Source organism: Pleurodeles waltl, chromosome 4_1 (genome assembly GCF_031143425.1).
Source record: "Pleurodeles waltl isolate 20211129_DDA chromosome 4_1, aPleWal1.hap1.20221129, whole genome shotgun sequence".
NCBI classification, from domain to species: domain Eukaryota; kingdom Metazoa; phylum Chordata; class Amphibia; order Caudata; family Salamandridae; genus Pleurodeles; species Pleurodeles waltl.
In genome coordinates this window covers 291,000,395-291,014,539 of record NC_090442.1, presented here as the reverse complement: position 1 = coordinate 291,014,539, position 14,145 = coordinate 291,000,395, and the positions used below count along the sequence as shown (strand labels likewise).

General features: G+C 42.9%; 1 protein-coding gene across 1 annotated transcript in view; it reads right to left on the bottom strand.

Annotated features, from left to right (window-relative positions):
* The window catches only part of RIC8B (RIC8 guanine nucleotide exchange factor B), a 303,924-nt gene extending 290,107 nt beyond the window's left edge, over window positions 1-13,817 (bottom strand). Inside the window, exon 1 of the mRNA XM_069228354.1 lies at window positions 13,617-13,817. Coding sequence (XP_069084455.1) covers window positions 13,617-13,697 — 81 coding nt within the window. The 5' untranslated portion in view covers window positions 13,698-13,817. The remainder of the gene's footprint in view (window positions 1-13,616) is intronic.
* Window positions 13,818-14,145: the final 328 nt, after the last annotated feature.

Sequence of the window (14,145 nt, the reverse complement as noted above, 5' to 3'; positions counted from 1 at the left end):
GCTAATATACACAAAGCTTTTCATGGACACTGTAGCTAAAGGATTGTACTCTTCCCCTCAAAATGGATTACTTCTTTCAGTACAGATTACATTTCATAGTACTAAAGATCTGCATACAGCTAAACAGGGCATCACAAACATAATGGCAACTACAGTGCCGATGGTACTTGCAAAGAAAAGTGGCAGTGTCTGAGCCTGTGTGTATCAATTTTATGGACACCAGGAGGGAGGATCTGCGTCATCAGGTTGTCATGATGAACACATGGCAGGCAGCCCAGGAGCACACAGGGCTCAAAACAGACCGCGAGGTGTTCTGGGATCTGGCAAGTTGCCTAGACAACCGAGTGCTGGACCGCCACACTCAGCAGGTCAAGCGAACAACAAAAGGAAAATAATAAACATTCGATATAGGGCATTTGGGTGCTTATCACAGACAGTCACTTCATAGAAGCTGAACACTCTTGCAGCTTACTTTCGTCTCTGATAAATATTTCAAGATAATCAGACGGTGTTCCACAAACGCAGTCATTCACGGAGGTTGATTCTTCAGAGCCCCGAAGCCAGTGTTGCAGCTGGCTTCAAGGCTTAGGCGGTGGGTTGGTTCTCTAAGGTCCTGCGGAGGTCATGCTGGTCAAGCAGCAGGGTGGTTCAGCTCAGTTCCAGCAGTGCATTCAAGCTTATTCCCAAGGACAAAGTGAGCAGCATGCAGCGCCACACACTAGATACACTGACAGCAAAGAGTCCAAGCAGGTCCAAGTTCCAGCTGGGCAGCTCCAGCTTATATTTCCAAAGCCAGGCCTTTTGTCAGATATCCAAAGTATCCTTACAATAAACGTCTAATCAATCACTCTAGGTTAGTCTTTCCCTCCTCAGAGAGTATTCTGGGGAATGTCCTCTTCCCCAATGGTACTTGCAAGGGTTTATGCCTTTGTGTAGAGAACAAGTTACAACTGCCTAGGGATGCTCTGCTGGGAATCTAAGTGAATTACCACGAGGCACATTGAGAAACAAAGAAAGCAGGAAATAGAAGTGGGCAATAAGGCTGTACTCTGTAGTAAGCATTCATCCGTCGGTTTGCCAATGCCATTCCTTTCATTCAAGTAAATGTTCATAAACAGTTATGGGAAAATCTAGATTTGTAACAAGGCAACTCAAACAGCTGCCACAGTCGAGGTTTAAGTAGAGTGGGCCAAGAGGGTTGCCCCTTTAGACATGCACTGTAGGCACACCAATAGTGAGTTTCACATGTAAAGGTTCGTCAAAAAGGGCAAAACTGAAGAGCATCAACATGCAGTTTTAAGTATCATTAGGGATTAGGAGCACCACAAACTGCTGCCTGAAAGAAACATAAAGGGCTGTGCGCCTCAAACTTTTTAGAACCACAATCCACTTTTTAGCATGACAAACTTTTGCAACTCACCTCGTTTGATGGACATGAGTCGGGCGATTTTTCAGTGCAAATAAAGCATTGTGTGGCATTGCACTGTCATTTACACACAGCACATTTTCAGTTTAAATTGATACAAATTTACACAGCTTTACTGATAAAACTATGTTGTACTCAAAAGAAAATATGTGGAAATCATGTATCAGGTGAATATTTATCATTTGCGTATCACCCAGAAAAAGTGCCTTGATTTGTTTTGATCCTGTTATTTGTTTCCAACACACTTGAGAATTACAAAAAGTGTGCTTTATTTTAGCTTTGCAAACTGCTGAATTGCACCGTTCATTTACTTATATTTACATCTTTTTGTGTTACACAAAATGATATTCTACAGCCGTTCCTTTCACACACTCTGTACCCCAGCAGAATAGTCACACAATTCACTTTACTTTTATTTCTCTGACTGTAAAGCGTGAGGAGCTCGTAAACACCAAACCCCATTTTGAAAAAACATAAGCAGCAATTTGTCAGAAGACATCGCCTGACATATGTCATTAAAGTGCAGCAAATGTGACAAGATAAATGCAGAATTTAAAGACATCTTTGTTTATTGTCTGGACTTTCACAACACCCCCCTCAGCCTACTACTGGGTCAAGACCCACAGTTTGGGAAACACTGGTCTGGGGAAGATCAGGTACAAATGAAGAATGTATTGATAACGTTTGTTTTGTTATGAGGCCGCCGTCGGCAATTTTGTGTGTACTGCTTCTAGTAGCTGGAGAGCCAACTTGCTAAACAGACTTGATTAGCAAAGTTAAGTTATATCCTCAAAAAAGTGTGTGGGAATACAACTGGGACATTGTAGCTATCCACGAACTACCATAATCTTAATGGGCAGCCAATCCAAACGGTGGCAAACCATAAACAACACATGAAAGTCAATGCTGCAAGGGTCTGACCCAAAGCCTACTCTCTCTCTTTGTGTACTTCTTTAAAAAAAAAAATGATGATCTGAAGCTAAAGTTACCCTCAGCCATACATACAAAGTGCGGGGCTGGCACAGAGGTACAACTCTGCAACCTCTAAAAACACTGTGTTGTCAGTCAATTACATTAAATTAGTGGCATGTATAAATCAGCAACAGGATACAATCCTAGCAGAGAAGCATTTTACATTGACATTTTAAAGCATACATAAAACAATTTTATAATTTGATGTGTTCGCTTCACTCCAGATTCCACTTCTTATGCTGTTACCATGTTTAAACACTTTCTCATGCCACACATATACCTGTGCATTCGTAAAATTCATCAGGACAAGCTAATTCTTTATAATCTGGTGCAAGGTGTCACCTCTTAGTTGTCTTAAGCCACATGGCACAGTTATTCATACTGTCCTTCAACAATTTTTTGTTGATTATCAATCAATATATTTTTCATCTGTGTGTCAAACCCTCAGCCGAAAGAAGAGGCACCTGTTATGCGCCCCACCTACAAAGACAGTGCCCTGTCACCCAACATGGTAAATTCAAGCCCATCTCCAAAGTACTGCTCCAAGCACTCCTCAACATAGTCACTGGTTCCCTCACAGAAGATATCTTATCTTAAACCCAAAGCTGAAGAGATCCTCCTCTATGTAAAAAGCCACAGATCTTGATAGTCTTGACAACCACTGATCAATCAATCAATCAAGGATTTATAGAGCGCACTAATCACCCGTTAGGGTCACAAGGCGCTGGGCGGGGGGGGGGGGGTAGGTGCTACTGGTCGTAGAGCCATGTCTTGAGGCATTTCCTGAATGTCAAGAGGTTTTGGGTCTGGCGAAGGTGGAGCGGTAGGGAGTTCCAGGTCTTGGCGGCTAGGTGAGAGAAGAATCTTCCTCCAGCGGTGGTGCGGTGGATGCAGGTGAAGATTGCGGGTAGGGGTGTGGAATGTGAATCTGTCGTTGAGGTAGGCTGGGCCTGTGTCGTGGAGGGCCTTGTGTGCGTGAATGAGGAGTTTGAAAGTGATCCTCTTTGATACTGGTAGCCAGTGAAGGTCTCTGAGGTGGGGGGAAATGTGGTTGTGGCGTGGGATGTCCAGAATGAGGCGGGCGGATGCGTTCTGGATTCTTTGCAGCTTTGTTAGGAGTTTGGTTGTTATTCCTGCATATAGGGCGTGGGTGACAGTTTTCCTGGTTTTGATGGGAATCCACTTGAAGATTTTGCGGAGCATGCAGAGAGTGTTGTAGCAGGAAGAGGAGATGGCATTGACCTGCTGAGTCATGCTGAGTGTGGAGTCCAAGGTGAAGCCTAGGTTGCATGCGTGGGTGGTGGGTGAGGGTGTGGTTCCTAGGGAGGTGGGCCACCAGGAGTCATTCAAAGTTGAGGGGTTGGTGCCAAAGATGAGTATGTCTGTCTTGTCTGTGTTTAACTTGAGGTGGCTTGATTCCATCCAGCTGGTGATGGCGTGAAATCCGTTGTGGAGGTTGTTCTATGCAGTTGTAGGGTCTTTCGTGAGGGAGAGGATGAGCTGAGTGTCGTCTGCGTAGGAAACTATGTTGATGTGGTGGGTTCGTGCGATGTTGGCGAGGGGGGTCATGTAAACATTGAAGAGCGTGGGGCTGTGCGTAGATCCTTGGGGAACGCCACAGAGGATTCTGGAGGCTTCTAACAGGAACGGTGGGAGGCGGACTCTCTGGGTTCTGCCTGAGAGAAATGACGAGATCCAGTCGAGTGCACTGTCGCGGATTCCAGCGTTGTGGAGGCGTATGGGGACAGTGTGATAACATACTGTGTCGAAAGCTGCGGAGAGGCCCAGGAGGATGAGTGCTGCTGTTTCTCGTTCGTCGAGCATGGTCCCAATGTCGTCTGTGGCAGCAATGAGTGCAGTCTTGGTGCTGTGGTTAATGCGGAATCCGGATTGGGAGGTGTCGAGTACCTTGCTGTCTTCCAGGAACCGGGATAGTTGGCGGTTTACAATTTTTTCGATGACCTTGGCTGGGAAGGGGAGGAGGGAGATCGGCCGGTAGTTCTTGGGGTCATCTGGGTCTGCCTTTGGTTTCTTCAGCAGGGCGTTGATTTCTGCATGCTTCCATCTTTCTGGGAAGGTGGCTGACTCGAAGGAGCTGTTGATGGTTTTGCAGAGGTGGGGGGGCGATGATGATGTTTGCCTTATTGAAGATATGGTGTGTGGCAGGGGTCCGATGGTGATCCAGGGTGGATGGAGGCCATGGTGGTGGCGGTGTCCTCTATGTTGACGGGGGTCCAGGTGTGGAGGAGGTGGGTGTTGCTTGGAGCGTTGGGTTCTTGGGTGTTTGTAGTCAGCTGGTGGGTCTGGGGTTTGAAGCTATTGTGGATTTCTTCTATCTTTCGACTGAAGTGGTTTGCCAGTGAGTTGCAGAACTCCTGTGATGGCGGGGGTTCGTTAGAGCAGGTCCTGGGGGTGGAGAGCTCATTGACGATGCCGAAGAGCTCTTTAATGTTGTGAGCTTGGCATCGATGCGGTTTTTGAAGTGGGTCCTTTTGGTGGTGCAGATCAGTTGGTGATGTTTGCGTGGGGCATCCTTGAAAGCCATGTGGTTGGAGTTGGTAGGGTCAAGGTGCCAGGTTTTTTCCATTCTGCGACATAGCCGTTTGGATTCCTGTAGTTCTGGGGTGAACCAGCTGGCCTTGATTCTGTGGGAGGTGTTTGGGGTTTTTCTGAGCGGTGCAAGGGTGTTGCCGCAATCTTCTATCCAACGATGCAGGTTGGTGGTGGCTGTGTTGGGGTCTGGGGTCCCAAGAGGGGCGGGGGGCCCGGGTGAGAGTGGAAATCAGTTGATCCGTTGATATTTTGCTCCAGTTGCGTCGGGGTGGGGTGTGCGGTGGTGGTGAGTGACAGGTTTCTGGTAGGAGAAGTGGATGCAGCGGTGGTCTGTCCAGCTGAGTTCGGTGGTGTGGCTGAAAGAGACGTGGTTGCTGGCTGAGAAGATGGGGTCGAGTGTGTGGCCTGCGGAGTGGGTGGGTGTAGTGACGAGTTGCTTGAGGGCGAAGTTGGCGAGGTTGTCGATTAGGTGGTGGTGTTGATATCGTTGTTATTTTCTAGGTGGAAGTTTAGGTCACCGAGGATACCGTCTGTGAGGGAATCACACACCACCATTCTTCAAAAAGGTTAATAAAGAATGTAGCAACCATGCTGCTGCAAGTCTAGATCAAATATTCATCTTTTGCTATCAATATAGCTTCATATCAGGTGCACCACCAAGACACCAACCATACAAGCAGTGGGTGAAGTCTTTCTCTTCAGCAGCAGTGGCTCCCCCTGCCTTCTGTCCAGTTTGACCACCCAGCAGGCTTCAAAACTGTTGATGTTCAAGTCCTGATCAACAACATATAAACATAAATACATAGCATTTTCTAGTCTTCTGATTGTAGACAAACAATCTTATTGCAGCTGTTTCCTCGTTTACCATTTCCTCCTTTTGTGATAAACAAAAGGTTCAACCCCAAAAGTGTTATCACCCAATATCCCTCATCGATTCCACAGTACAAGTGGTGGCCAGAGCTCTTGATCGTCATGAGTTCTGGGCTGCAGAAAATTCTATCTTATCGGAGGTCCAGTTTTCCTAGCTTTCAGGAAGGTCTTCGACTGCACAGCAATGTTTACATTTGTATCTGTTCATCAATAAATACACTTGGGGCGTCTCCATCAAGCCTTCACTGACTTAAGCGCCGCCTTCGAATGTGTAAATCGGTCAAAACGTTTGGATCTGATGAGTTATATGGGTGCATGGTGCTCTTCTTGAGACAATTACACATGGATGTCACTGCCTGCACTGGGTGTGGCCCCTTTGGTGAGTGATCCAAATCAATTAAGATAGGGGTAGGGGTCTCACAAGGGTGTTTCCTGAACATTTTCTGTTCACTTTGTACATCAACAAATTAAAGCACTCACTAACTGAGAGTGCAGTACACACCCCAAAAACTGAGATATAAATCAGTCCCGGTTCTGCGTTGTGCAGACAACTCTAGGCTCATGTCCAGAATGGATAATGGCTTGCAGAAATTATTCAACTGCTTTCATGGATGGGCTAGATTTAATGACTAATTACACTAAGTCCTTTGTTATGGTATGTGGACCAAAGAGTACCACGGTCAAAAGTCATTGAATTGAGGGTGTAAAGCTTTCCCAAGTACCCACTTTCACTTACTAGGCGTTCCCTTTGATGCTGATTGCAACTGGTGACATTTATTGAAGATGATAATTATGCAATATGAACAACGTAATGAGGCAATTTTCAGATTTTTAGTCAATCTATGCTCCACAGTGGTGGAAACTATGATTAATATAATAAGCCAGATGCAATTCCACTGCCAGTATAGTGTAGGCATCTGGGGGGGACGTGTGTATCTATCTTCACACAGAGAATGGAGAACACCTTTCTAAAGCGGCTTCTAGCAATACCTGCCAGTTCACCCACAGCTGTATGTCATGCTGAACTAGGAGTAGTTTACTCAGAGGATTACTTCAAGCTATACCCTTTGTTACTTTGGTTGACTATCTGGGAGAAAAAAAGAGACAATTTTCAATGGCTGTGTCATTTCTGATTGTCTTAGGCATGACTCTGCCTTTAGAGTCCCATGGTTATCCTAAGTTAAAGTACACTTTACTAGGCTGGAAAAGCCAGAGTTTTTTGACAATCCTAATAGCATTATCCCTTCCACCAAAGAGATTGTTAAGAAAAAAAACAACGTTTTTTGACTAAATGTTCCTTGGACATGAAGCGTTCAGAGTCCACAGAAAAGGCAAGGTCAGAAATTACCAATTACTCTTGAGCACCAATACCACAGGACAGTATCTAAGATCTGTTTCTTTTGTATATCAGAGTTTTTTCCTCGACACGGTTCAGAATAAATACTGCACACATTTTAGTGATTTATCCTAAAGGTTGAACACAAGGCACTTTGATCTCGTTCCCTGTCCATGTGATTTAGTATCAGTACCATCTAATTTGCATTTAATTTTCTACAAATTACAATGATAGACAGAGAAAGCTGTTTCTGGTATCTGTGTTAAAGTCTATGATTATAAAACAATGTAGAGTGGCACTATCTTCAATTACTCAAGAAATAATTACGTACCACTGTGAGCCTATGCAACTAGAATTCACTTCAGTTTCTTCTTTCACCTTAGAATGACATACCCCACTAAGAAATCACTACTTAGCCAGGGATGCCGTTGATCTACACCAAATCAATAACCTGGTGCGAGGTATTTCAATTATTACATGTATGTTCTGTAACACCTTGTATCTGAGAAGCAAGCCATCCCATTTAACAGCTCAGAATGCATGAGACTTGGAAGTTGTCTCTCACAAAGCACTGTCTGCCTTGTACTCTTTCACTGTCCAACACGTATGCATGTTAGAAGAGCACATTTTATTAGGACTACATGCTTTCCTGTGGCTGAAACCCACCACCCCTGTATGCTCCAGGTGAGTTATAATCCTCCTACCCAAGCCAGCAGATTAATTTTACACTGAGATGACCAAACCCTATCTCCAAAGCAAATTAAAATTACCCTTTACAAACATCACCATTGAAAAGCAGAAGCAAAACACTTTCCACCTTCTCCTTTCACATACCAAAAAACATGCTGGCAACAGAGTATATCACCAATGTAGCATGTGATTTCAGGTAAACCAGCAACTTTTTGGTATACATACATTCAACTGCTATTGGTCAGAATTGTAAGCCAGTATTCTAACAGAAAAAATAATATTGCATATCATACAGGCAAGTCACAGGTCCCTGTCTTCTTTGGTGTGTTGTCCCATCATAGTAACTAGTGGGTGTCAGAACAAATTTTCATCCAGGCAGTATTAACCAACATGCTTGGCACTTAACCACCTCTCAAGTGTGGTTATGTTATTATAACGTGATCACAAGCTATATTACATGACTAGGGCAAACCATGTGTTCACAAGATGAAGTGAGTGGCAGTAGGGATGAGGAAAGAGTTTACAGAGGAATTGCAAATGTTGTGTGATGAGGGGTAATACAAGAAACGGAAAGCTCAGAATGTTGGAGGTCTGCAGTATTTGCACTCAACCCAAACAGAAAGCTTTGGAGATGTGTGGGCTTAGGCACCCTCAATGCTTCACAACCCTTGCTTCATATTTCTGAAATGTTAGCATTTGTAAAGGGAGTACCCAACTTCAGCACCTCGGCATATCACCAGATAAAGCTTTACAATGCATGTAGGCATTTGACTTCACGTGTGACGCCTGAGGGACATACAGATTTACAAGACTGCCTTTGCTGCATCTTCTGCTTTCAGAGCGTAATGCATGTCTTCTTTAAATCTGTAGAATGTGCTGAATATTTTTTAAATAATCTCCTGCTATTTGTGGGCGATATGCTGGAGCATAATTGGGTGTTGATTTGTGCGCTGAACATATTGACACTTAAAGACATACATTTCAAGAAGGAAAAAGTACAAAATTGCATTTGTAGGCCTTGATTATTTAGGACATCTTATTTCAAGTGTGAGGGTCAAGCCTAAAGAAAGCTTAACAAAGGGAATAGCAGAGTTATGAGCTGTCGAGAAAAAGGAAGAGTTTCAAACATTCTGTGAGCTCAAATCCACGTCCGACTGTGTGAAATAGTCAAAAGAAGATGTTGCATCACTGAACATGTTTGACACCAAGGTTAGATGCAGATGCAAGTAGGGTAGAACTAAACGTTGTCTTAATGCAAGAAGTTGTGAAGAAATTGTACTGTATGCTTCCAGAGCGCTGCAACGTACAGAGGCAATGTATTCTGTCATAGTGCGAGGCCACCGTGACTTCATGGGGAGTGCATCAAGTCAGGACCTATAGGTGATATGTAGAATTAACTTTAAGAACCGAATGCAGTCCTCTTGTAGAATTCTTCTCTACCAAGAGTGTTGCTGAAACTACGCCTAGAGTTGCACAACGGCAGTAAATGTTATAAAATGCTACTACAGACTAGAATATGTGCCTGAAGTAAAACATTTAACAGCTGATTTCTTGTCATGATTGCCCTTGGTAATAAGTGAGAGCGATGAGAAAATGAGCAGGTGGTGGTCAATGTAATGAGGTCAGTTTTGAATGACGAGTTGACCAATAATCATATCATAATGGGTGGCCAAGGCATGGAAACTTAAGTGTTGAAGAAAGGGCATGCTAATGATTAATAGATTAACTGGCGGAGTTGAATGGGACTGTAGAAAGACACAATTTGCTGGTGATGTCAGATGGAACAGGAAGGAAAGTGTTAGACTCAGCTCATGAAGGTTACATGGGTATGGTCCCAATAAACAGCAGGTTGTGGGAAGATTTCTAGTGGCCGGGAATGAATAAATCTGTGTACCGTCAAGTGAGGGACTGTGCAGCTTGAGCTGTTAGTGACAGACAAACCTCTGAGCTAATTGGCATCATATTTTGTGAGTGTTTGTGATTCTAGCGAGGTGGTTGGAGTGGGGAAAGGGATCCAAATTGCTATAGTCACAGTAGACTGCTTTTCCAAGTGTCCTGCATTTAGATTTGTTATCGAGATAAGTTAAAAAAGGACTATTGAACTCATGCATAATATTTTTAATCATGGTGACATTCCAGACAAGTTGGTAATGGACAATGTTTTTTTGTTGATCTCCAACGAAATGGATGCTTATCTGAAGTCAGAGGTACTAAGCATGTAAAAATATCATTGTATTAGCCAAAGAGTGATAGTTTGGTTGAAGGCTTCAAGAGAATGATGGAGGATCACTGGCAACTGGAATTACCCTTTCAGTTCTTCTCACTGGATGTGTTGAGGGACACATTGCAGACTATTCGCACAAGTCCTCATATTAGCACCACAATGTCACCACTTGTACTCTTGACAGGTGTGGTTGCAGGAACAAGGATGAATAAACAATGGATTAAGAGTGGATGAAGTAGAAGGATGCAGATAAGAATAAGATGGGTAAGGCATGTGATGTGAGGCAGCGAGTAAAAAACAAATATAAAAGGTGAACACAACTGCCTGAAAGTTGATGCAGGTGATATAGTTAGGGTAAAGAAATCAGGTATCATAAGAAATTGTGAAAACAGATTCCATACCCTTGAAGTGGTGACCAATGTGATGGGTGAGGCGGTGGTGATGGTGTTGGATGATGGTCAGGTCTGCAACAAGTTGTTTGTGGTGCCAAAAGAAGTGAGACAGAAGGTGTGTGGATGCCTTGCTTGGGATAGACAAATATTGCTTGGTAACACATCCCAAGACTGGACAAACTCGTGTTCAAACTGTCCAGATCATAGGACCTACCAAAGCAAATATTAGTGCCTTAAAAACAGAACTGCCTTACAAATTACAGTACCTAATAGTACAGTTACAGTAAATAAATGTCCTTGTGCACCATTCATGAGAAAGATAAAAATTATAACAAATAGAAAAACAAAACCTTGAGTCAAATAGAAACATGGCATATTGCAACTAAATGGTACATATGTTAAAACCCAAGGCAATCCTATTGCTGGAACAACATCTGAAATTACTTCATAGCTTTGAGACTAGCACAGTGGAGTTTCCCTGCTGTGCAAACTGGCTCGGAGCCCATCACTCTCAGTCTCAGATTCTTGAATAATTCAGAAAGGCAGAGATAAGTACACAAGCTGCTGTCAAAGAGGCAACGTTGTTTACTTCCCATACAAACATACTGACGAATTATATTAGTAAAAAATTGTTTAAAAGACTTAACTATCTGAATATCCAATTTAGGTTCTCTTTTACCTCAAATAAAATGTTAGCAGAGTGGAATGAACAAACAATTTTCTGTGCAAATGAAGAATAGTTGTTTTTAATAAACTAAAAATATATAGCTCCTTACAGCAAAAGGTCTCAGGGCGCTGGACCATTCGTTGGTATGTATATATAAATACTTTTAAGACACATATGACCAAATACAAATCAATCCACTATAACACAGCATATTAGTTTAAAAAACACATTTCTTACAACAAAACTTTGAAGTAATTTGTTTAGCTGTAATTGCTGGCTCATTATGGGTTGCAACCTATACGTGGATAGGAGTGAAAAAGGCTGTAAACGTATTTCAAACAAAAATCGGTAACAATATAATGTGGAGATAACAGCAAACTGAAAGAACAGTAACACACATAGTAACAACTCTACTTCGATTACCTAATCAGGACTTTGTAGAATGCATGTGTCCATTATGGATACTAGGCATAATATATATATATATATATATATATATATATGATACATCTATAAATAAAATAAAATAAACTATCCAAAGCAAAACGTCATCAAAGAATGGAAACGAAATCCAACAGTACTTGAAATTAGTTTCAGAAACATCTCAGAGATAGTTGTTGCCGTTTTAGATCAAATATTCCAAATCCGAATACACAGAAGTGGTCTATTTGCAAAAAAAAAAAGTGCGAACATGGTGCAATCAATCTTTTGGAGTCTCAACTGCAGTAGGGTGTAACTCTTTGTAGCAGACTTTGGAGGACAGGTGAAAGCTTTGCAAGTCATTTTGTTTCGATGAAAAAAAGTGAATAATTATGCCACATGTGCGACCAGACAGGCACGCTCAACTCTCTAAATAGATTTTGAAACAAAACATCAAGAAATAAGCATTGCATAGGAAGGATAATAAGAAACCTACCACATTTGAGTAAATAAATAAATAAATAAATAAAGGTATTGACTTGGATTTGCAACGATTAGACAAAGCTCTACAAAACAACTTGGCTAGTGATCCCAGGTGAAGGAAAGTGAGAATGAATAATAAAGTGAAGACTTTGAGTGTATGGAAAAAAAATACAAACTCAAAACAAGCACTGGGATTGCCGATAGATTTAGCTGTTGCATTTAGTAAGGACATTATAAAGCTTGTGAGGCAGACAGAGGAGGTGGTAGATTGATTTTAATTATATTAATTTTTACATGGAACATGCGTTATATAGAAGGGCTACGGCTTAGTTTTACATGCACATGGGTCTACTTCCTCAATTCCCTGGAAGTTCTTAAGTGTATGTGAATGCTCTGGAGAAGTTACACTGGTCCCCCAACTTCCGATGTCGTTTCTCATCTTTGAGGTTTTACCCGAAGGTTCACATAATATATTATTATTGTGAGTTCTTAAATAATATTATTTTCCCATATTCTCGAATCCCACTGCTGCTCCTGGGATAACTACATTAGGGATAGGACTCATAGTTGCTTATAGAGATAACACACCCACGCGTGGTGATAAACGTGTACCACCAATAGCTAGTGAGACACATTTCTCCCGCTGATGTAATACAACTAGAAGACACAGGCTGTCAGAAAATGTGCCAGAATTGTTGATTGTACACTAAGTAGAGCGTGTACAATTTATTAAGTAAGAAAACAGGTACACCGTTGGCATTATTTTTAAAAGATTCGAGTTTTGCATAGAGTGTGTTTAGAAAGAACTTAATGGCGGGCCTAAGCAAATTGATTAAGTAGTCTTCAGTGTACTAGGTCGAGACTCTACAATGCCCGTAATTCAAGCTAAAAGTACAAGTAGCAAATGCCTACTTTGACTGACGCGCTTTATGCGGTTTACTATAGGTCTGGTTGTTCGTTTCAATGCACAGTGCTGCACAATGTAGAGAAGGCAAACTGACAACATCGGAAGGCAGCTAGCAAAGCGGAGGATGAAAGCTTGACAGAAACCTAGCTCGAGAGTGAACATTTGACAGGGTCCCCACCCATATGTGAAATCCCGACACAACGCCGCCTAGGTACGAGGGTGAAACATTGGCTATAGCAGGTCGCTGCCCAGATCAAGAAAAACATCCTGCAATCAACGACATGTAGCACACCTGATGTAAAGCTCTGACATAAAAAGAGAAAATCAGCCCTGGATGGCACAGAACAGACGCCAAAGCCCGGACGAGTACGTTTGTACCATGCTCAGCACAGTAGCCAAACCAGACAGGGCTCATCTTGGTTGGTGCATAAAAAGGCCAAGTAATACCTAATGAACACCTGCCACAGACACCAAGCACTGCACAGACCTCAGCAGATGCAGCCTTCGCACAGCCTGCAGGGGAGCGGAAGCGTTCAGATCAGCATGGCTGAAACTCGGGCATCACAAATATATGGGAAGAGGATACTGTCACAGTGCACACAGGAATCCGGGAGCTAAGGGCGACTGTCAGCCACAGCGGGGGCCCGCGCTTTCACTGCTTGGCGTAGCTTGTTACCTCTTTCGTGTACTTTCCCAACGCGGCCTCCGTCTCATCCGACCCGGCCCGCATTGCTAACAGCACGGAATCCACGTCCATCTTTGCTGCGGGAGTGTGCAGACTCCGGAGACACTGAATCCCCGGACTTCGCAGCACAGCGGCCACAACAACAAGCTACAGCGGTCCACCCACTTCAACCTTTCAACTCTCACCCTACGCGCGTCACATTCCCATAGCAACGGTGAGCCACTTCCGGGTTCTGACGTATGTAAAGACTATGGAGAGGCAACTGAACGCTTTATTAGTCCCCTTTCTATGTCGATATGGTGGGAAACAAGCATAGGCAAAGCCAAGAAGTTTGGCTTTTGTGTGCAGGGGGTGCAAAGGTTATTATTAGTATTTTTTTTTACATTTTTATTCCAAAAATATGCCACACAACGTAAATAAAGCAGACACCTACGCGTGTGCAGCATATACTTGCAATAACATTGTAACATTGAAAAAACATTCACTGAGATTACTGTTTTACTAGCGATCTTTAAAAACA